The 24531-nt window shown below is 41.0% G+C and overlaps 1 protein-coding gene across 1 annotated transcript in view; it reads left to right on the top strand.

The window, feature by feature from the left end:
* The window catches only part of ADAM23 (ADAM metallopeptidase domain 23), a 727231-nt gene that overhangs the window by 480801 nt on the left and 221899 nt on the right, over window positions 1-24531 (top strand). Inside the window, 1 exon segment of the mRNA XM_033945744.1 lies at window positions 11405-11453. Coding sequence (XP_033801635.1) covers window positions 11405-11453 — 49 coding nt within the window.

Raw genomic sequence — 24531 nt, 5'->3', positions numbered from 1 at the left:
CTCTTCATGGTGCATTGTGTGATGTATCGGGGAGAGACCTAGGACCCAGCAGGAAGGTATCCCGAGTCAGCAGGCTTAAAGGGGATGGTGGTACTTGGCTTACTCAGGCCCAGTCTATTAAGGACCATTTTGTCCAATTTTATTTCGATTTGTATAGTGCGGGCCCCTATGACACTCAAGCGGGACACTTTCTTCCAAGACCTAGTACTCCCGCTAGTGTCATCAGAGGAATTAGAGTCGCTTAACGCCCCCATTAAGGTTGAGGAGGTGCGGGCTGCTATAGGTAGGCTCAAATTAGCTAAAGCCCCTGGCCCGGATGGCATGGGACCTGAACTTTACAAGATCCTTAAATTCGAGGTGGGTCCGGCACTTGTTGATCTGGCTGCTGGAGAAGTGCCATGCAGCGGTGGTGGTGCTACCTAAACCAGGCAGAGATCCAGAACTGGTCGGATCTTATCGACCCATTTCTCTTCTGAATTCTGGATTCGAAATGCTCACGAATGGCTGTTCAGCTCTATTATTGGGTTGTTTATCTGGCGCTTCTGCAGAGCATATATTAGCTATTCTAAATTGGCATATGGTAGGGAGCAAGGGGGCTAGGCCTTCTAGATCTCAGGCTTTACAGTGTTGCCATGTTAGTTCGTTGGCTTCACGATGTGCACAAATTAGCCAACAAATATGCTCCGGGAGGTTTCTTCCCTCATAGGGTGCATCCTTGCATGGTCCTGGCCTATGTTGCTACCCAAACTTGGCAGGGGGGAGTACACTCGAGTTGCAAAATCTGGCTGGATGCCCTTCATAAAGCATGGCACTGGTGGCGACCTCATGTGGGGGGAATGGTGGACAATTGGACTATGGTCCCAATTCTGGGTAACCCAGAGTTTGCCCCAGGCACAGAAGGAGTGGGCAGGCTAGAAGACTGGTGTGAGCGTGGTCTCTACTTGGGCATTGCACGGAGGATAGGGAAACGGCCCCCTTTCCTATGTATGATTTGTTTCTGGTCATCCTTTTCTTTCTTACTTCCAATTACATCACTATTATCTTAGCAAGGCTGCTAAATCCCCAGGGGGTGGTTCCTTTCTTAAAATTGACCATTTTTCCACTTGATATCGGATGAGGGGGAGCAGGCCACTTAATATCTAGCATCTCTGGTACGGACATGATCGGTGGATCTGGGGAAAGAGATATCAGCTAGTTTCTTGCAGAGCTGTTTCACACAGCTAGAAGATCTCATAATGCTCTCCTGCAGAAAATGCAATTTAAACTCTTACATAGATCTTACCTGTCTAAGTGCCAGAGGGAATGAGCGGGCCTCTGGGACACTGATGAGTGTTTGCGATGTAAGCATGCGCATGGTACTCTCACATATATTGGTGGAATGTGGGCACCTGAGACTTTACTGGAACGGCATCCTTGATGTCCTTGCAAGCCTTTTACATCGTTCTCTCCAATGGTCATATAAAATTCTGGTGCTAGGGCTCGAGGAGGAATTGGAGGATCAGGGTTTCATGCAAGATCAATTCACATTTCTAGCCATTGCATTTCTATTAGCCAAAAGGTATATGAGGTTGTGGATGGATGATTGCCCACCCGCCCTTGGGACCTGCTTTGGCTCTATGAGAGAGATGGCTGGGTGGGAGCTCAAGGGGGAATGTCATGATCAACGCTATAGAAGGAAAGCTTATTGTGCTCTGTGGCATGCCTTTCTGGCCAGCGATTTGAACAGGGGGTGGCCGGGAATTGTTGGGTTCCTTTATGATTGTTAGACTGGATCTCCACAGAGGGAGAGGGGGGATGGTGGAGGGATTGGGAGAGGGGAGAGGGGATAACCTTGGGGAGAAAACGGAAAATGGAGAGGGAATGTGTTTGGTAATTTCACTGGTTGGTTAATTGGGGGCTGTGGTTTTTCTTATGTCCATGCTCTCTGGATGTTGTTTTGACTATTGTTATTTGATAGGGTCTCTGGGTGCTGATGCTGATATATGCCCTATTCTTACTAGTTTCTTGATATTCTTGCTCTGCATATGCCTTGTATTTTATTTTGTTTCTGACACAAACCTCTAATAAACAGATTTGGGGGAAAAAGAAAGTATGTGCCATTGAAACTTCCATGTGTACTTTCATGCTGGTTGGAATTTTATAAGGTCATTTTTATGTCTAAGAAGTTTTTCATTTGCATGTATTTGTAGCACCTAAAACTAGGTGGCTGTTTATAAAGTTACCCTGATAACTTGCCAGAGTGCAGTGACCAGAAAAGTTATACATGTAATACATGAAAAATTGTTTTTAAGGAAAGACTTATGGTTTCAGCATTGGTGCCAAGCATGCAAGTCTTTTTCAATATTAGGTCCAAGACCTTTAAGCAACTACAGCTCATTCAGAGCATTTCGGGATGATACCACTATAATTATTTTTATAATCATGTACTCCAATACTAGGTTTTCTATACTGACACGATATGGGTCTCATCAAGTTTCTGTCATTACTATTTAAGATCTGTAGTCCAGTAGATCTGAAGTGGCATGGTAGATCTTGTTACATAAATCTGATGCATGTCTTAGGATAATTTAAAGATCAGGGGCGAATACTAGATGTTGTATACTTGAATTTTAGCATGGTCTATAACATGGTTCTCCATTGGCGACTAATAAATTGAGCACCACTGCTATAGGCCCAAAAGTGTCTGACTGGTATAAGAAGCTGGTGAAGCAGAAGTCTACAAAGAGTAGTCATAAATGGAATTCACGCCAAGAAAAGGAGGAGCATTGGTTTGGTTCTTTTCTACATTTTTGTAAGTGGTATTGTAAAGGGGCTGTTAAAATTTGCCTTGTAGAGGGGCGCTAGTGAGCACCACAGTAAATGGCTGCCTGAAAGCTGTGCTCCACAGACCGAACTACTATAAAGCTTATTTTCACGGTGTTTTCGTGTGACTTACATCCATCTGCAACTAGCTTAGCTGAGCTAACGATGGCTGCTTCAAAAACCGGTAAGAGGAAGAGTGTTGAGCCTATTTCGCCACAGAAAAACGCGCCGAATAAAGAGGACGGTGACTCACTTACTACTGTTATGGCGGAACTTCGCGCCATGCGCGACCTCCTCACCTCCACTAATCAAAACACAGAGGATATCAAGAGCGATCTTGCCTCTCTTACTGTGGAAATGGCTGTGTGCAGATCTCGACTTGACACGGCGGAGCAAAAAATTGAAACTAACGAAATGAACATCAAATCTTTACAACGGCAGATCAAGAAAATCGCCATTTTGGAACATGAGCTGGAAGACGCTCAAAACCGATCTCGACGCAATAATTTACGTATATTGGGTGTCCCGGAGTCGCGTGAGGGTAAAGATACTATTGCTTTTCTCCAACAGATGCTTCCTAAGCTCCTCAACTTTACCTCTCCATATGATATGGAAATCGACCGTGCACATCGTGTGCCTACGCACGTGCTGGACGCAGCCGCCAGACACCCGCGTCCCATAGTTGCTCGCTTACTGAGATATAACCAGGTGATGGAGATAATGAGACTTGCAAAGCTACAACACCCACTGAAGTTTGAAGGATCTAGCATTCTTATTGTTCCGGATTTATCCAAGCAAACTGCAAAACGCCGCAAGCTACTCCTGGAATTCCGTCCTAAATTGAAGCACATGGGCGCTAAGTATGGCATGTTCTACCCTGCTACTTTCCGTGTCACCTATAACAACACCACTAAAAATTTCACACACCCACATGAACTGGCCGACTACTTGGAAGCGCAAGCACCGAGCACCATTGACAAAACTTGATCTTCCCTGATACTACAACTGCTGGATGGAATTTCCTTCGTTTTGAAGTGCTTTACTGATGTTCAACTGCACTAAACTTTTATTACATACGCTGCTCTTGTTGCAGATAACCTTAGTTTATTTGACCAGTAATAGAAGTTATATTGCTTCTTTATATGTTTCACTGTTTACATCTACATACGAATATCTAATATACAATAACTGAATCCTAATATGTTGTTTACTATATTGCATATTGTTTGGTCTGTGTTGAGCTGGCTGAGGTCTGCCTTTGTGGCCTCTCTATCCCTTACTTCTTCTTCTACCATTTGTCTGTTTTTCTTTACTTCTGTTCACAAATCAGATCTTTCTCTCCTTTTGACCATTTATTTTCAACAGCATTTCAAATGTGCTTTATCACCAACTATAGCGCATTTTAGATATGTTACATTATTGTATTATTGTACATTGCCTTCAAATATGTTATCCTCTGAAGGGTACACACAGGTGATTCTGATTCCTCTACATTTTCCTTTGCTCTGGATACATTATGCATTTCTTCTCTACTGTTATAATAAGGTAATTCCAACTGTCCTTTATGCTGACTACCCCATCTATATTCAGTTTACATTCCTAATAGGCACTCACCCCATGCATTTTACATATATGACCCACTATAAGGGGTTATTAAGCTATGATGTAGTACTGCTATTTATGTATCATTACATCATGTTATTTGACTGAATTGCTTCTGATGATATGACACTGTCCTTTGGTTCCCTTAATGTTAAGGGACTTAATAACCCTGTTAAACTTCAAAAAATTAGAGACTATATCCTTAGACTTCAAACTGATATTACTTTTATTCAAGAAACTCATCTCTCCCCAAAGGACTCGGCTAAGATTCATTTTTCATGGGCTTTCCCCACTATATTTTCCCCAGCTGAAGACAAAAAAAATGGGGTTATGATAATTATAAAACGTAGACAAGATATTAAAATCCTTGCTCATAGTTCTGATACTTATGGCAGATGGGCTATGGTCTCTTTAGAAATCAATGGAAAACTTCTCACCTGCTTAAATATATATGCTCCCAATGCTGACATACCACATTATTTTGATACGATCTCAGATCTACTTTCTTCAGCTGATGGGTCATTTTATATCATAGGGGGGGACTTTAATCTGATCCTTGATCCCATCAAGGATCGTCGCTCTCATGCCACATATAAAAAATCCAGATCATGGTATAAGCTTCATGATCTTATTGCTCAATTCGACCTAATTGACTCCTGGAGAATATCTCATCCCAAAGAACAATCATACACATATTATTCTCCTCCACACTCCACATACTCTCGTATAGATTATTTCCTGATTAGTTCATCGCTAGCCAATTATTTGGCCTCTACAGATATCAAAGAAATAGCCATCTCAGATCATGCAACTATACTATTATCCTTCCAAAACATATCGAATCCTGTACCATACCATCAGTGGAGGCTTAATAATTCCCTTTTACAAGAACCTGAGTTTGTAGATTATATTTCCACTGCCATTACTGACTTCTTTACTTTTAATACTGACCCCTCCATATCCTGGATAACGATTTGGGACGCTTTCAAAGCGTACATTAGAGGTGAAATGATTTCACGGGCTGCATATCTTAAAAGGCAATCCCTATCTTTGTCTAGGGAACTGGAGCTCCAAATTAAAAATTTAGAATCTTATCATATCACCCACCCCTCTGATTTCCAAAGTCTTCTCCAGTTACGTACGCTACGAATAGAGTATAACGCCCTGCTCAGCAAAACGGCATCCCACACTATTCTCTTGAGAAACGCCTCATATTATATGGAAAATAATAGGTGTGGACATAGTCTAGCCCAATACCTGAAAGGCAAATCATCTAAAACATACATAGCTGCCTTGATCAATGAAACAGGCGAGACTGTAACTAACTCCAAGGATATACTTAACCAATTTCATAGATTCTATTCCTCTTTATATTCCTCTGAATCCATTGATCTTTCTTCCACATCTACGTTCCTGAATTCCCTTCCTTCCTCTTCCATTGATGAATCGCAAGCTCATGACTTGGCCAGACCTTTACACAAGGATGAAATCTCTTCATCTATTCGTCAATTGGCGAAAAATAAGGCTCCGGGTCCGGATGGCCTCACGACGGAGTTTTATCAAACCTTTTTACCTCAATTACTTCCCCACATGTTTGACTTTTATACTGCTCTTGTGCAGTCTGGTGTTGTCTCTGGAACTTTTACCGAAGCAACAATCATTGTCCTGCCTAAACCTGATAAATCCCCATTAAATGTATCTAACTATAGACCTCTTTCCCTTATAAACACTGACGCAAAAATTTTTGCAAAGCTTATTGCTACCAGATTGATTCCTTGCTTACAACAAATTATTTTACCTGATCAAACAGGTTTTATGCCGGGTCGTCTTTCCAGTGACAACACCAGACTGTTAACGGATGTAATACATGCGTCTGGTTCTATACGGTCCCCTCTATTACTTATGGGATTGGATGCCGAAAAAGCGTTCGATCGTATAGAATGGGAATATATATTTCAAGTACTTCATTGGTATGGATTTCCGAATTATGTTATTTCTATGATCAAACTTTTATACACAGCCCCCACGACACGTTTATATATTAACGATTTATTCTCTGTCCCGTTTCATCCTAAGAGAGGTACTCGTCAGGGATGCCCTCTTTCGCCACTTCTTTTCAATATTGCATTAGAGCCCTTTCTTTCGGCGATTCGTGTCCATTCTAACATAGTCGGTATTAATTTGAGTTCCACTGAAATTAAATTATCGGCTTATGCCGACGATGTTCTTTTATATACAACTCCTGATTCTATTCCCCATATTCTTGACTTAATAGCTCAATACTCTACTATATCTGGTTACAAATTAAATTTGACCAAAACTGAAATTATGCCACTTAATTGTCCAGAGTATTGTGAGGAAGTTAAGAAATATGGTTTCTTGTGGTCCTCTAACAAGATCAAGTATTTGGGGATATACTTCGGACGTACTATTGAGGATACCATTAGTTATAATCTGGACTTCATACTTACTAAACTTAAACGTCTATCCACGAGATGGTCGCCCCTCAAACTTTCTTGGTGGGGTAGGTTGGACACTATTAGGATGATGATGGTCCCGGTCATAAATTACACCTTATGCATGCTCCCCTGTGTTTTACTGCCTTCTGACTATAAAAAATTGGAAAATATCCTTGTCTCTTTCCTCTGGAATGACAAAACTCCTAGAATTAGCTTACAGAAACTTAAATGCTCCAAATCAGAAGGAGGGGTTAACTTTCCTAGTATACAGGACTATCACATGGCCTTCCTACTCCGTCAATGTGCCCAATGGTTCATTACTCCATTATCTTTTCATACTCCCCTCTGGTTATCCTTAGAAAAGGATAGCACCTCTATTCCACTGCAACATCTGCCTGCAATGCATGGACTACAGGAGATAATCAAAAATCCGGTTATATTGTCCTCACTGCAAGCAATTAGTGAATTTGACAAATTATCTAAATTACCCTGGGCTCTCTCCCTATTTGCCCCAATATGGAATAACTCTAATTTCTTAATCCAGAATAAACCGATTTCATGGCACTGTTGGCAAACACATGGTATATGGTCAATCTCACAACTATATGATGGAGCATCCTGGTTCCCCTTTACATCCATATGTCGTAAATATGACTTGCCCCCCTCTCAATTTTTTAGATGGCTACAATTGACTCACTGCATCAAAAAGGCACTCAAGTTGCACACATACACTGTCGATACGCCTACATTTATATCCTGCTGTGCTGCACTTGTGGGTGCCTCCAAGTCAGCCTCTAAATGGTATAAAATTATTAAGAGTAATAAGTTTTCTTGGGATCTAAATATTAGAGATACCTGGCATAGAGAACTCAATTTGTCACTGGAACTTGAGACATGGGCTGAGATATGGCTCTCTGTCGGTAAAGCGTTCCACTCTGCCTCTATTTTACAATCAGCTTTCTTTTTGCTACATAGAGCGTTTTGGACTCCCTGTAGATTGTCTAAAATGAACACTTCTTTGTCCAAGTTGTGCTGGTCATGTTCATTGAATGACGGTACACTCCAACATATGCTCTTCGAGTGCCCAATGCTTGGTAATTTCTGGCAAATGATCTGGACAGACATATGTGCGATATTGCATATCAAGGAAAATATCTCATATCCTGTGATAATTGTGGGTGCATTTGCATTAAAGGTTCAATTAACTAATTCTGAGGTCACCCTTCTGAGAGCACTTATCCTATTAGCTATCAGAGTTATTTTTTCCAATTGGAAAAACCTATCTAGTGTATCACATGCTGCTTGGTGGTCTAATCTATCACTTACTATTAAATATGAACTCATCTACGCAAAGAAAGTGGGCTCTCCTTCTCACTTCCACAATATTTGGGACCCTGTATTACAATATTGTTCAAAACATAACTGAAATGTTCACCTTATATTATTTATGCTGGTTTATTTTCACCTTAGACAGATTTTTATGACTTTATTACTTTATCACCTGTGCTTATGTTATCCATCTTACATTTTCGATTTTTTTATGGTACTACATATGATAATAATATGTGCTGTCTCTCCTGTCTTGATCTGATTATCTTATATACCTTTCTCCCCACAGACATTGGTTCTCTTTTCTGTATATGATACTGTTGATATGTTTTCTGTTTTGTTTTTCACTGATAAATACAATAAATTTTATTGAACTAAAAAAAAAAAAAATTTGCCTTGTAAATTATATCAAAATCTGCAACTGGATAGACAGATAGCATGGAAGGTATGGAGAACAAGATGAATCTAGCAGGCTTGAAGTATGGTCTGCAGTTTGGCAAAGATTTAAAGCTACAAAATGCAGGGTAATGAATCTGTGCTACAAAAACCCAAAGGAGAATTAACAATATAAAAGATAAGGTATTTCTGTGCACAAAAGAAGAGTAGGACCTGGGGTGACCAGACAGATAAGATACAGAAAAAGCCATTGAGAGAGGAATGGCCAGCTGTAAAAAAGGAGCTGATGGAGTAAGACCACACCTTCTCAAATATACTGTATTTATTTATTTAGATTTAGTTTGCACATTTTTAGTTGTAGTTACCTTCAGTTACAGTATGCCAGGTATTTCCCTGTCCACAGAGGGATTACAGTCTAATTTTTTGTATCTGAGACAATGGAGGGTTAAATGACTTGTCCAGGATCACAAGGAGAAGCACCAGAATTTAAACTAGGATTCCCTGGGTGTCAGACCAGTGCTTTAAACAGTAGTCTCCTCCTCCACTCTGGATGGTGTTGGTTCAGAGGGCGGATAATAAAATTGTTATAAAGCATATAGGGCAGTACTGGCTTAACCAGTTAGGCAAGAGTAAGTGGGGAGTAGAGTGACAGGAAAAAAGGCAGCTGAGGTCAAAGTAAAACAGTACATACTTAACAGACAATCGCAAGCTATCAATGTGTACTTCTACCTACAAAGCAGATTGGGTTCAATATTGAGACCATGGGAAGCAACCTGGCATTGAATATCTGGGTCAAAGTGTAGGGGTGATTCCTGCTTCACCTAATGGTAGGCCTCAGACTTATGTCAAGCAAGTCATGAACCATCTTTGTTGCCCTGAAGCAACTGAAGAACTGTGTGTGTGTGCAGTCAAGGACATTTTGCATCCCAGCGTGTTCATTTCCTATGTGAACATGGAGGAGTGTTACTTTATGAACTATGCTTTGTAGTCTTATCATCTGTGGTGTCTACCAAGACTTCTGCAAAAGAAGACAACTATTCATTCTTGCTGTTCTGCTTTGATTGGTCCTGGAGAGTCATCTGACATGATCTAAGGATTGAGGTGCTTTCTCAGAGTTAGACAATTTTGGATTTGGGTGAACGCGGATCTAAACTTGTGTTTCTCCTACTTTGCACTATTGTACAATAAGAACTGATAAAAGGTTCCCTCCTGTGACTCTCGGAGGAGAGTGAAGACACAGAACTGTCTTTTGGACATATCTGAAAGTGCTCTGTTTTACATCACAAAAAGGAACTTTGGCCATATCTATTACAGCTGCACCAGTGATAAACGACCTTGTCTGACTGGACAAAGATCTAGAACCTGCTAGAAGCTGAACAAAGAGAAATTCCATCTCCAGGATTCGCTGAGGCTTTATCCAGTGGTGAGACCGGAATTATCTTTCACAGTCTTGCTGGGTTAGATAGTATCTTGTTTTGTATGGATGGGAACGTTAGGTCCCCTTTGGTGATAAGCTCTAATAAATTGCTGCTATTTTATCAGGAATCAGTATTGTAAGGAAGTACATTTTGTGTAAGAATTAGTCATATATTTACTAAATTATGTAGTGATTACTGTGTACTAATTGTGTGCTGACATTTATTTATTTATTTATTTATTTATTTATATATATATATATATATATATATATATATATATATATATATATATATATTCAGAGATATTGTGAATAATTAAGTTTATTTACTGCTAGCTAGATGTGAATATATTTTTCCATCTTTATAATAAAAACTATTTCAGATATTTTGGATTTCTGTCTTTACTCGTGTAATGAGGTAGGGTGTAACCTGGCTGCAGTGGTATATCTTAGACACAGTGTTTGTGATAGATGTTTATCTTCACTAATTAGTATATTACACCATAAATCTGCCTGCAAAAGGTTAGATGCACTAAACACTCCGATTGAGTACCAATGGTCATTAAACCAGTTTGACTAGTTTTGCGGTTGTTAGAATTTTCCAACCCTATGTTGAAAACAGCTTACTATGTGGTTTTCCATGCGGTCGTACAAAAGTCAGACTCTGGCATACAGATTACTATTACAATGAGGTTATTAATATTAAAACAAGCCATTTAATTGATGGCCTAACATTTGCAGTGCCCTAAGCAGATCGCAAATATCAACCAAAAACTGTTACCAACAGGTCTGCCTGTTTTTTTCTTTTATAGGCACAGGTGATGTGTGTGTGTATGTGTAACACACACATCAGGCCCATAAAAAAAAGTTGAGCCCCTCCCCCCCAACCCAGAAGAAATAGAAACAGAGATACACAAAGATAGTCAAATACTTCTAAGGGATACATACAAGGAAATCAAAAATTTTCAATGGAAAGGAGAGTAGAACAAGGGGGACAGACTAGGGAGTAATCTAAGGAAATATTTTGTTGCAAATAGGGTAGTGGGTTTGTGGTTCTACATAAGTAATGCAAAGAGGTTGATCTCATAAACATAGGTCCCTTCAGATGTGTCTATAAGCCTGAAGAAAGGCAGGTATTATATCTAGAGATGATGGTGGAATATAAGTTAATACAAGTAGTATTTTTTTAATGGAAATAAAAACTGCACATCACTAGTATGCAAATAGGAAACAGATTGTTCCTCTTTATCTCTGATAATCATAAACCATTAGGGAGCCTTACTGTTAATTAAAATATTTTTCCTGGGACTGAAAAATATCAGTTAAGTGTAATCCTTCCTTTCTTTTGTTCTGTCCTTTTTTTCTTTTTCTTTGCTTTCCGTTTGGCCTTGGCTTGAAGAATGTGACTGCACAGAACCTTGGGGTGGATGCATTATGGAAGAAACTGGGTATGGCTTCAAAAATACATAAGAACTATAGAGATGAATTTTAGATATAATTACTTTAGATATAATTTAGATTTAATTGCTTTTTTTCTAAATCTGAGGTTATAGTAAATTATTTTAATTCACACAAGTATTTTTCTGCACTATAGAGCTTATAGTCTAAGGCTAGATTTAGGGAGTATTCATTAGCGAGTGCTAACGATTAGCGCATGCAAAATGCTAAAATGCTCATAGGAATATAATGGACATCTTAGTGTTTAACATGCTCTAAATCACTTAGCACCTGTTGATGAATTTCCCCCATACTAATCTGCACTAATTTACATTTTTGAAATTTTTCATAATGGTTACGATAATATGTAATAGTAATATGCAATTAGGAAACGAAACAGAATAATACAATCTAAATAATAAACATACATACAAGTTCACATTTATGGAGAAACCACCCAAATGCAACAATGTCTCCTAATTTTAGAAATAAAAGGTCAAAAGGAACACAATAGATATTCAGTCAGACATTGTTTAGACCCAAAACATCTGCTGAAACAAGAGTCACTTTACATATTCTACTTCATTTTCTCTCTTTCCCACAAATAATTTTTTCTAAGGGCCCCTTTTATAACTACTACTTACCACATATATAGCGCTGAAAGGCATATGCAGCGCTGTACATTTTTACATTTATAGAAGGTCCCTGCTCGTAAGAGTTTACAGTCTAACTTGGACAGACAGACATGACATATTAGGTTGGGGATGCAGAACCCAAGGTGAGAGGAGTTGAAAGCACTCTCAAAGAGGTGGGCTTTTAACTGGGCCTTGAACACTGCCTGCCTTAGGGATTTGTGCAGCTTGTTCCAAGCATATGGCACAGCAAGGCAAAAGAGACAGAGAATGGAGTTAGCAGCCGAAGAGAAGGGCACAGAAAGGAGGGACTTGCCAGCTGAACGGCACTCATAAGGTGTGGGGGGATCATAGGGGGAGATAAGTGAAGAGAGATAGTGAGGAGCAGCTGAGTGAGTGCATTTGTAGGTCAGTAAGAGGAGTTTGAATTGTGTTCAGAATGGGAAGCCAATGAAGTGACTTTAGGATAGGGTAACATGAGTAAAGTGGCTCTTTTATTAACCTGTGGTAGCGAGTCCAGTACAGCCAATGCGACACAGTCCATTCATTTCCTATGGGCTTCATTGCATTTGCCACACAGGTACTCACTACCGTGGCTTTATAAAAGGAGCCCTAAATGAATGAGGTCCAAAAATACATAAGAATTACTACCCTGAGTCACCAGACATTTATAAGGAAATTTGAAAAACAACAAAAAAAGGATCCCACAGCCAAGATCTCAGTCAGAGCTGTAAAAAAAAAAAAAAATGCTTTCCACCTAAGGTGGTGTAGGTCTGGGAACATTAGGGAAGACTGATATATTTTGACAAAAAAGGTTACTTTTTTTTTTTTTTTTTTCAAAATAAGTCTTAATAAGTAGCATTTTTTGTGCCTGTATCTGAAAAGATACCAACAGTGTAATGATTCTAAAAATGTAGTAAGATCCAAACTGGAGAATCTATAACATCTAATTCCCCCTCCATATTAACCAGTTTGGAGTCTCTAGGTAAGTAATACACATTCCCTAAAGACAGGCATGCATAATATTCCCATATGATGCTAACATCATCTTTGGAACCTGGTATGGATACTACCAAGTACACTGTCATTTTAAATGTTCAGGCAGTGCCCATACCGCACATGTGCTGGTGTATTACTGCCTGACGTCTGCTCGTGGGACCATCAATTATTTGTTTTCCGCAAAGCTGAGAAGCTCTGCCTTCAGTTTTCTCATATTTATTTATCATTGTTTTCATCATAGCAATAGTAGAGTCATTAGCTAAGGTGTTAATAGCAGTCCTTTGGCCAGTCGTGTTGTTTCTTGCTGGCACAATCATGTTGCTTTTTTTAAGTTATAAAGCAAGGTTTTCATATAAGAAAAAGACCTGTTTTTTTAACATCTTAAAGGCACATTTAATGCAGTGATTGAGAAACGAGCCATTTCAGTAGTTGGCAAATTTTGCTTACCCAACGGTCTCTCAGTATCAACGGTTCTCTGAGCACTAATTAGTAAGCTTTATAGATGTATAAGTGTTTGATCTCCCAGTGTATTTGTGGAACCTTAATGTAATCGGACCATTTCAGTTTCTGATCCACATAATTGTTGTGTCTATTGTCTGAGGCCTGAACATCGGGGCAGCAGATAAAGACCCAAATGGTCCATCCAGTCTGCCCAACTGTACCCTCTTTAAATTTCTGATTTAATTTAAATTGTCCTTTTTCCTAGATATTTCTGTGCAGAAACCCAGAGCTCTACCCGGTACTTGCTTAGGTTCATCTACTGAAGTCTCTGTTAAAGCTCATTCTGGCCATCTAAACCATCCCAGCTGTCGAAGCTCTCCCCAGCCCATCCTCAACCAAATAGCCATATATGAGACACAGACCACGTGACTCTACCCACATGCAAAAGAGGTCACTGAAAGCCCCAAGACTTTGGTTCTAAAAACTTTTCAATACTGCATCACCATCGGCTTTGACACCTGTGTCGAGTGTAACACTGCATCCAGAGCAGCGGGTATCAGACTCTTTATAGAAGTAGAACTCTACATCATCTTCATCTATGCCCTGAGCATCAAAAGACTGGGCACATAAGAAAATTAAGAAGTACAAACATTTTTCTCCTTCTAGGCATGGCATTGCATCCTCCCAAGTGTCAACTTCCTTGACGCATAGTAAGCATTAATGCACCAAAGACCATTGTCCATCCATACAGCTGTTGTCTTTTCGTAGGTGTGCCATGCCAATGTCTCTTCCAGTACTGGCAATGTCTGTCCAGGAGGAGATCCAGGCTATGGTCAGACAAAAGCTTTCTGGGTTACTTCAAACGCCATCTTAACAGAAGTTAAATGCTTCTATGCATGCCTCAGCCTACCCAAGGATACATTGAAGTGTTGATCGAGGACAAGGTCACACACCTCTGCTCAATGTCGAGCATCAGGGTCAGCACAGACCCACTCAATGCATGCATCATCATCAGCAGAGGAGTTATCTTCTAGATCAGACCATCAGCCTATACCTCAACACACTTTGATGCACAGTCGATGCTCCTCTCAACGCACACTCGGATATCTCCAACCATTCAGACAAAGATTTTCCACAATACTCAGCAGAAAAATCCTATGGTATACCTTCTGATCCTTTTCCTCCAACTCAACAACATTAGTCTCCACCAGAAAGTATATCTTGTACTGACTTTGTCAGGCAGATGGATCAGGCTTTGCCCATCAAAATGAAAACAGAGGAGGAACCTTGACTGAGCCTTTTGACCTCTTTAACTATGAAGCACCACCAAACAAAATCATTAAAGTACGTTTGCATAGAGTCCTGGAGGATACTTTAATTAAGAACTGGAAGAACCCCTTCTCAGTCTAGTTAGCTCCTAAAAAGATAGAAATAATGTATAGAATTAAAAAATGTCCAGGATTTGAACAAACTCAATGTCAACATCATTCATTAGTTGTGGAATCTGCCCTCAAGTGTTCACACAGCTCAAGATCTTACAGGGAAGTCAGGACATTAGACTCTTTTGGCAAATGCTTTTTCCAATCAACTATATTCATCAATAGAATTATGAACTACCAATTATATATGTCCATTTATTTAAAATCCTTACCTAAACAACTGTCAAGAGTTTGAGGAATTCCTTCCTCCAAACTAAAACAGTTTCAACAATTATCGACTTGTTCACTACAAGAAAGTATATGGCTAGAGGAATTTTTCATGCATTTAATGTTTACATAAAATACCTAGTAGTAGTGGTGACAGCCCTTCGCAAATGGGAATTTCATGTATTTCCCTATTTGGATGACTGGTTGATCAAGGCTTCATCACTGCAAATGGCTCAGCATGCCATCAACTCACAGTTTGTCTACTGGAGTTTCTCAGGTTTGCCGTCAACTACCAAAAGTCACATCTACACTCTTCTCAAGTGGCATACAGGGGGAGTCCACCCCAGGTGCACACTCTAAGGAAGTGCATAGCTGGCACACCGGGTTCGGGACCTCCTGCCCTACTCTGTTGTAGAGGTCTGCACGGGAATGGGGATTACGGGAATCCCATGGGGTTCTCCCTAGGTCTACGGGACTCCTGTGGGGATCCCCCAGGCTCACAGGACTCCCACAGGGATGGAACCAGGGTTCCCAATGCCTGGAAAGAGAATTAGTAGAAGATAGACAAAAGCATTGTATTGTTTGATTCTTTACTCATTGCTGCATTAAAAACCATTTGTGGATCGTGGAAGGACCTCTCACAAGTTACCTATGCCAGATGGTGGAATCAGATTTGTTTTTTCTACAGATATGAGCTTTATATTGCCAAAAAATCCAACTCTTATTCTTTTAACAAGAAATGGTTAACCCTGCAGTCACATGACCTAATGCATACATCACCGGAAAGAATTAGAGTAGACATCTCTTATTTCTGTTCACTATTGTTTGTTTATATTGTATTTTATTGTTGGTTTAAATAAACTTAAGACTTAAAAAAAATCAAAACTGTCAGAAGTAATTGCTGCTTTTTATGGGGACAAGTAACTTTTATAGGGGAACAGAGGAGATTCCCCATAGGGTTGGACGTGGACAGAGGAGATTCTGGTGGGGACAGGTGAGAATGGGCAGGATCCAAGTGAGGATGGGTGGGATTTCTGCCCCCATGCAACTCTCTATTCTGTTGCTGCTGCTTTCCTGAATCAGCAGCAGTGGCAGTAAACTTTCAATTCAACCATCGTGGGACTTTCCTGCACCTCCCTGTGGCTGCCTGTCCACCCCTCCAACATCAGTTCCTTGATCCAGAACAGAACCAGGAGCCGCGGGGAGGTGCAGGAAAGTCCTGTGATGGCTGCATTTAATTTTACAGCCACTGCTGCTGGTTTGAGAAGCATACAACAGTGGTGGGGAGGTGACTGAGCAGGATACTGGATGGCATTGGAGTGGAGGAAGAGAGAAGGGAGCAGGATACTAGTATGGAAATGGGGTGGAGGGAGAGAGAGGGGGCAGATGCTGATTGAATTGGGGTTCAGGGAGAGAAAGAAGGAAGAAAGATACTAGATGGAAGTGGGGAGAAGGGAGAGAAGGGGCAGATGCTGATGGAAGCGGGTTAGATGGAGAGAGAGATGGGGCAGATATTGGATGTTAATAGGGAAGGGAGATGGGGAGCTGATGCTTGACAGAAATGGGGATGGGAGAGAGGGAAGCAGACACTGGATGGAAGTGAAGAGGAGAGAGAAAGAGGGGGAGCAGATGTAGGAAAGAAAAGGGGAGGAGAAAGAGGGGAGTAGATAATGGAAGTAAAGATAGGGGCAGGTGCTGGATGGAAGTGGAGAGGACAGAGGAAAAGATGGATAGAAGGGATAGAGAAAGGGCACATGATGAAGAGGGATAAATAAAAAGCACATGCTGGATGGGCAAAGAGAATAGAGTTAGTGAAATACTTGAGGGGATGAGGGAAAGAGATGGCAAGCTGTAAGTAGACACAGTGAAAAGAGGCAAACTGAGGGCTGGATAGTAAGAATTTAATCTAGACAGATGCAGAAAATAAATTGAGAAGGAAGACAAGGGAAGGGAGAGGAGAGAGTAAAATGCCAGACCATGGGGGAAGGGGGAGTGAAGCTAAGAGAGGAGAGAGATGCCAGACCATTGGGGGAGGGGAGGGAAGAAGATGGATGCCAGACCAGTGGGGATGGAGGGAGAGATGGAATGGGGAGACAGACAGTTTCTGGAAGGAGCATAGAAGGAGAGACGATGCCATATGGAAGGGGCAGAGAGAGGGCAAACAGTGGATGGAAGGAAGAGAGTGACAAGAAGATGAGGAAAGCAGAAACCAGGGATGACAAAGGTAGAAAAAAAATTTCTATTATTTCATTTTTTTTGCTTTAGGATAAAGTAGTATTGTAGCTGTGTTGATAAATGTTTATAAATATAAATTGAAATTAAGGTGATCCTTTTATTGGACTAATTTTAATACATTTTTGACTAATTCAGAGATCAAAACCCCCTTCCTCAGGTCAGGACAGGATACCGTAACAGCAGTATATTTTACTAACCTGAGGAAAGAGGTTTTGGTCTCTGAAAGCTAATTGAAAAATGTATTAGTCCAATAACATGGTATTATCTTATTTTCCATTTTTTGTTTTATGTTTATTTGTTAATTTGTAAAGTGATGATTGCTATTTTTCATATTTTTTCAAATTTGTATCAGATATCTTTATGTTTTGCACAATATTAAGGGCCATGCATCACTGTTTCTGTAGTATTGTATTGTATTCAAAGTCTGGCTTCTTTGTGGTTCACTTTAACTTTTGTCTACATATTTCTATTTTTAGTTTGTGATTACATATTCCATACTGGGCGAGGGTGTTTCTGTTTGTATGAAACAATATATAGCAAAAAACACACGGAAAAGTGAAAAATCAATAATGTTAAAGCAAACACTTTCACTAGAAATATGAGCAGGATGTCATGAATGATTAGTGCTGCTATAGTTCCAATTAGGGGAGTTTCAAATTGCTGGAGGAAAAAGCCTCAGATAGGAACCCTTCCACCACCACAATGGTGGTCCAAGGTGGTCGGGCGAACACCTCACCATAAGAAGTCCTGCTTTAAGTTCACTATTGTGGGAGCTGGTCTGGAGGTTTTTTGCCAGTGAGGTGTTCGCCCGACCACCTTGGACCACCATTGTGGTGGTGGAAGGGTTCCTATCTGAGGCTTTTTCCTCCAGCAATTTGAAACTCCCCTAATTGGAACTATAGCAGCACTAATCATTCATGACATCCTGCTCATATTTCTAGTGAAAGTGTTTGCTTTAACAATCTGTTTGTATGAAAGACATGGTTTTCTGTTACCATTGACTGTGCAGGATCAATCTGTACTTGTCTGGCTTGTTTAGTTTTATAATGGGTGTATTGATGTTCTACTGCTTACTGCAGTATGTAAGATGCAACCTTTTCCTAGGCACACTCTTGTGCGATGTATGGATTATTACTAAAAATCATGTTTTTCATATAGAGGAGTGTTTAAAAAAAAATGATGGGCCCTGGGTGTCACATATGCTAGGTACACCACTGCCGTTCTCAGGTGCTACAGTTCTAGGAGCTCTCTTTGATACTACACAAAATCAAGCTTTTCTACCAAAGCAGAAAATTGACAATCTCATTCACCTGCATCAAGCAGTCTCCACCCTTTAATGCACTTCTGCTCATCAGATGTTACATCTTCAGTCACATGGTGTCAAAGATACACATCACAACATTTGCACATCTTCACCTTAGAGTCCCACAATAGACCCTCTCAACTCAGTGATCTGAAGTCAAGGATCATCTGTCTGCTCCAATCCAAGTCACCTGGGACCACCGCTACTCTCTTCAATGGTGGATTGTTCCTCACAATCTTACTCGAGGTCTTCCAGCCCCTACCCCTATCAAAAGTTTCTAGCAACAGATGCTTCAATGTTAGGATGCAATGCTCATCTGGATGGCCTTCACACTCAATGTGTATGGCCTTGCCATGAATAAACTGTCTATATCAGTCTTCTAGAACTCTGAATGTTTGTTTATTAAAAGTTTTAACTGCACTTCAATTAATCAACAGCACAGTGTACAAAATATATAAAAACAAGAAACACTCTCAAAACATTTCAAAACCATCTCCTCCATCATGTTGTCTATGTCCATATAGGCAATCAAGTTGCCATGTTTTGTCTGAACAAAAAAGGGGACACAAGATCTCATCCCCTTTGCATGGAAGCAGTCGAGGTTTGGAATTGGGCAGCTGCTCGCAAAATACTTCTCAGAGCAATTTACCCAGCAAGGAAGCAGAATGTCTTGACAGACAGATTGAATAGACTTCTTCAACGTCACAATTGGTCTCTCACAACTGTCCTACATCCAATTTTCTCCAAATGGAGAACACTGGACTTGGATCTCTTTGCTTCCCCCTATAACAAACTTGCACAATCCTGCTCCAGACTTTATTCCCTCAAATGCATTGCGTCGTATGTCTTTCTGTTTCACTGGGGAAACAGATTCCTCTATACCAGCAGTCTCAAACATGCGGCCCATGGGCCGTATGCGGCCCCCAGGGACTATTTTGTGGCCCGCGATCTGTCCTTTCCACTTCACAAGTTTTCCGATTGTGGAGGGGACAATCACGTACAGACTGCGACTGCGGCTCACTTAAAGCAGGGGTCCCCAATCTGCTTCCCTTCCCGTCTCACTGCCCTCCCCCAAGCCACCGCAATCGGGAAACAGGCCAGCGCTGAGGTCTTAGCTCTCCCTGCTTATCTTCCCCAGCTCAGAGCCGACCAATTCTCGCCACCCGACGTCAATTCTAACGTCGGGGAGGAAATTCCGGGCTAGCCAATTGCTGCCTGGTTGGCCCGGAACTTCCTCCCCGACGTTAGAATTGACATCGGGTGACAAGAATTGGTCAGCCCCACGCTGGGGAAGATAATCAGGGAGAACTAAGACCTCGGCGCTGGCCTTTTCCCCGATTGTGACGGTGGCGGCCTGTTCCCCAATGGTGGTGGCTTGGGGGAGGGCAGGGAGACATAAAGAAAGAAAGGGGGGGACAGGGAGACAGAAAGAAAGAAGGGAGACAGGACACAGACAGAAAGGGGCATGAAGAGAGAAAGACAGAAAGAAAGGACGGGCATGGAGAAAGAAAAAAAAGAAAGAAAGGGGGCATGGAGAGAGAGAGAAAGACAGACATATAGAAAGAAAGGAGGCGTGGAGAGAGAGAAAGAAAGAAGGGGCAGGGTGAAAGAAATCAAAAGTTGGGGGATATAAGGAGACAGATAACAGACCAGGGGAAAGGAAGGAAGGAGGGAGGGAGAAAAAGGAAATAAAGAGATGTCAGGCCATGGAAATAGGGACAGAAGAAGAGAGAGATAGAAGGGAAAGTAAGACATGGAAAGGTAAATTTTGAAAAGAAAGCAGAAAAACTGAATATTAAGTTAATGCCAAAGATGGATGCAAGGCAGAAAGTGAAGATGGAGAGAAAAACAGTCAAAGGACAAGAAGGCCCTGGAAACAGTTAAAAGCACCGAAAAATAAAGTCACCAGCCAACAAAGGTAGGGAAAATTATTTTATTTTCAATATAGTGATTGAAATGTGTCAGTTTTGAGAAAGGAAAGATATTAAACCTTAAATGTGAGTGCTGCAGAAAAAATAGGGTACTTGGAGGGCCGCAGAAAAAATAATTAATGACAATTTTGCATAAGGTAAAACTCTTTATAGTTTATAAATCTTTCCTTTAACTGTTAAAGGAAAGATTTATAAACTATAAAGAGTTTTACCTCATGCAAAGTTGTCATTTCTTTAATAAGACATTAACTATTTTTTCTGCAGCCTCCAAGTACCTACAAATCCAAAATGTGGCCCCACTAAGGGTTTGAGTTTAAGACCATTGCTCTATACATTCCCTCCAATACCTGTCATCGTAAAAACTCTACTCAGATTTTGTCCAGATTAAAGCACCATGATCCTCGTAGCACCACTTTGGCCAGGTTTGGTTTCCCCTCCTTCTAGAGCTCTCAATTAAGCAAACCTGCAAATTGTGACCATTCCCAGCCCTTCTGATACAAAACGAAGGATCCCTCCTTCACCCCAGCTCCTGATCGTTGGTACTGACAGTGCGGTTTCTTTCACCAAATAAGTAAATGCTTTCAGTCTGTTGGCTTCAGTATCTGCTTTAATTCAAGCTTCTAGAAAATCTTTCACTCACTTTTGTTTTCACTTCAAATGGATGCGATTTTCTTCCTGGTGAGCATTGCATTTTCCAGAGCCCGTTACATGTCCATTTCCATACATATTGGACTGTCTTCTTCACCTCCCAAATCCATGTCCAAAAACCATTTTGGTTAGAATACACCTGCCGTATTTTCCCGCTTCATATGACACACCTGACCATAAGACGCACCCTAGATTTAGAGTAGGAGAACAAGAAAGAAAACATTCTGAACCAAATTGTATACTTATACCAGGCCCTGCATCCAGCCCCCTTCCCTCCTTGCCCTACCAGGCTATAAAGCCAGCCCCTCTCCCTGCTAGGCTCTGCACTCTGCCCTGTACCCCCTCTTGTGGTCTAGTGGTAGGCCAGGACAGAGTACAGGGCAGATCTAAGTGGTAGGAAGTCCCCACCCTGCGAGTTCCGAATTGGTTGCCATAGCTTCAGCGATAGAAGGGGAAAAAAAGAGCCAAGACACATGTTGACTGGGTTAAAAACATGTCCCCATCCCAAAAGACCATCACCAGCATCCTACTCCGAACACTAGTATGACTCAATACTGTAGTTTGTTGTCATCGTTGCTGGGATAATAACAGGAATGAGTCCAACGCCCGAGGTCAGGTGTGGTATACTGACAGGCAACGCTAAACCAACAGCCAATGCAGGTGCTCCCTCACGCTCGTATCCTCTCATTGGCTGAGCTGCATAGGAGTTGCAACTCTTTATTCCAATCAAGCAGCTGTCAGGGGAAGAGAGTCGAGCTAGCTCCCTCCTTTAAAGTGACCCTCGTCAGCCCCTAGGTTTTTCTCTAACTCTCCCTCCCCCGATCGGCAGCTCTCGTGTACCTTCCAAGATGATTCTCCCACTCAAGAGCGCTGACAGCAGTGGTGTTTCACATTCAGTGGCTTGCGTCGGCCCCAGAACCTGCTAGTGTAAAAGCTGAAGGGCGCATGTTGCCGTTACTATCACAACAAAGCCTGAGAATAGCAAGTGTGAGACACTTGTGTGTGTTGGGGGGGGGGGGTTGCTATATTCGGTCCATTAGACACACCTTCATTTCCACCCACTTTTTTAGGGAAAAAAGTGCATCTTATGAACTGAAAATATGGTAAGTACTATCAGCTTATTTCATTCCCACCTGGACAAGAAGCATCTATCTGTTCATCCCTTGGTAGCTCTTTTCATGAAAGGCCTATTACATCTGAAACTGCCTAACAAGACTCTGTCTATTGCTTGGGATCTTAATGTAGTTTTATCTACTCTTTTGAAGTCTCCCTTTGAGCCACTTACACCTTGCTCTCTCAAACTTCTCACTTGGAAAGTCATTTTCCTCATAGTCCTTACCTCTACCCGCTGAGTGAGTGAACTTCAAGCTCTTGTGTTTGATCTTCCCTATACAAGATTATACCACAACAGAGTAGTGCTTCAAACACATCCAAAATTCCTACTAAAAATCATCTCAGAATTTCACATCGACATTTCCATTATTTTGCCTTTTCCCCCCCAAACCGCATTCCTCATCTGGTGAGGTGGCACTTCATACCTTGGACTGCAAGAGTGCTCTGGCATACTACTTGGATCCCAATAAGCCTCATAAAAAGTCCTCCCAACATTTTTTTTCATCCTCGCTCCCCACTTAACAAAAACTCCCCGGATTACCACTTTAATGCCTTCTCATAAATAAAATGTCACCCACTTCCCCATTATCATTAAGTTGGAGATATTGCATTATTTCTTTCTGGATATCTATGCATATTTGTGGATCTCTCAAAAGAGTTTTATTTAAACGCCAAAATGTCGGACCTTTTAAACCAAGGGCCCCATTCAAAAGATGTCCAATGAGGTGCATGACCTGACCAGGTGATGTTATAATTGTTAGATTCAGAAAGTTTAGTAAACCAAAAGCTATCCATCAAAATGTAATCAATTCTAGAGTAACACCTGGGGTGGTGGGGTTTAATGCTCTTCACATATTAATCAAATTTTGGTCCTTTAATAATCTATAGAGAGAAGGGCAATTATCCAAAACCCTCCTCCCTCTGGTGGAAGACCTATTCAATTTAGCATTCAAGACCAGATTAAAATCCCCTGCTAGGAGCATATGGCTATTGCCAGCCTAAAGCAAATTCTCTCCTACATCTTGCTAAAACTTATTTTGACTAGGTGCATAAATATTAATACTATAAATTTACCATAAAGTTCTTGCACCTGTAAAAACCTCTCTGATAATATTTAGGACTTGGAAAGGGACATTCTTATGTATCATAACAGCTACCCCTCTTTTCTTTTCCCCTCCTTTAGTAGACGATTCCCATGGCCAATCTATGGCATTCCTTAAATAACAGCCTTTGTTTATTAGGAGAGTTAAGGCCTCATACATTTCGGATGCCTATAGTCAGAATTGGTTGAGATACTGTAACATTAGGTGGCATCACTACCATGAGAAATAACAAACCATTGTATAGTAGACTTCTCATGGTTATATAAATGTAACCCTCTCTAAAACACCCCAATCTTCACAGAAACCGTTCATTCGGACTTCTGTTATCAAGAGAACCATTTCCACTTGGCTAGTGGACTGTATCTCCTTTGCATATACTTAGGCTAGGCTGATGCTACCAGGGCCTTGTAACAGCCCACAATGTCCAAGCTATGGCTAGCTCATTTCCGTTCTGCATCTACTGCTTGGTTCTCATTCCATATATTTACTTCTCACTACTGTTCAGATCACAAGCAGTTCTGCAGAATCTTTTTACTTCCTCAGTGCAAACCTTCCCTCCAACCCTTTCGGGTTTCACCAGTCTAATGTATATATATCCATTATCCTCATCAAGAGTCATGATCCTGGCAGCTTGGGAGTCTTTCATGTGAGAATATTATGCCTGCTTGTCCTTTGAGAAAGTAAAGATACTTACCTATAGCAGGTATTTTCTCCAAGGATAGCAGGCATATATTTTCACAACCCGCCCACCTCCCCTAGTTGACTTTTTAGTTTTGTTTTGAACTAATGATTCTACAAGCCAGTTTCGGGTGGGAAGGCACCGGCATGCACGCATGCACAGTAGTTAGAGCTATAGCCTCAGCACCCTGAGATTGTGGGTTCAAAACCCTCACTGCTCTGTGTGACCCTGGGCAAGTCACATAATCCCCCCATTGCCCCAGGTACACTAGGTAGAGTTTGAGCCCACCGGAACAGATAGGGAAATATGATAAAGCACCTGCATGTAAACTACTTAGGATATAAGTGGTATAAAAATAA

This window comes from Geotrypetes seraphini, chromosome 5, assembly GCF_902459505.1.
Source record: "Geotrypetes seraphini chromosome 5, aGeoSer1.1, whole genome shotgun sequence".
NCBI lineage: Eukaryota > Metazoa > Chordata > Amphibia > Gymnophiona > Dermophiidae > Geotrypetes > Geotrypetes seraphini.
This window is presented reverse-complemented; position numbering and strand designations above follow the sequence as displayed.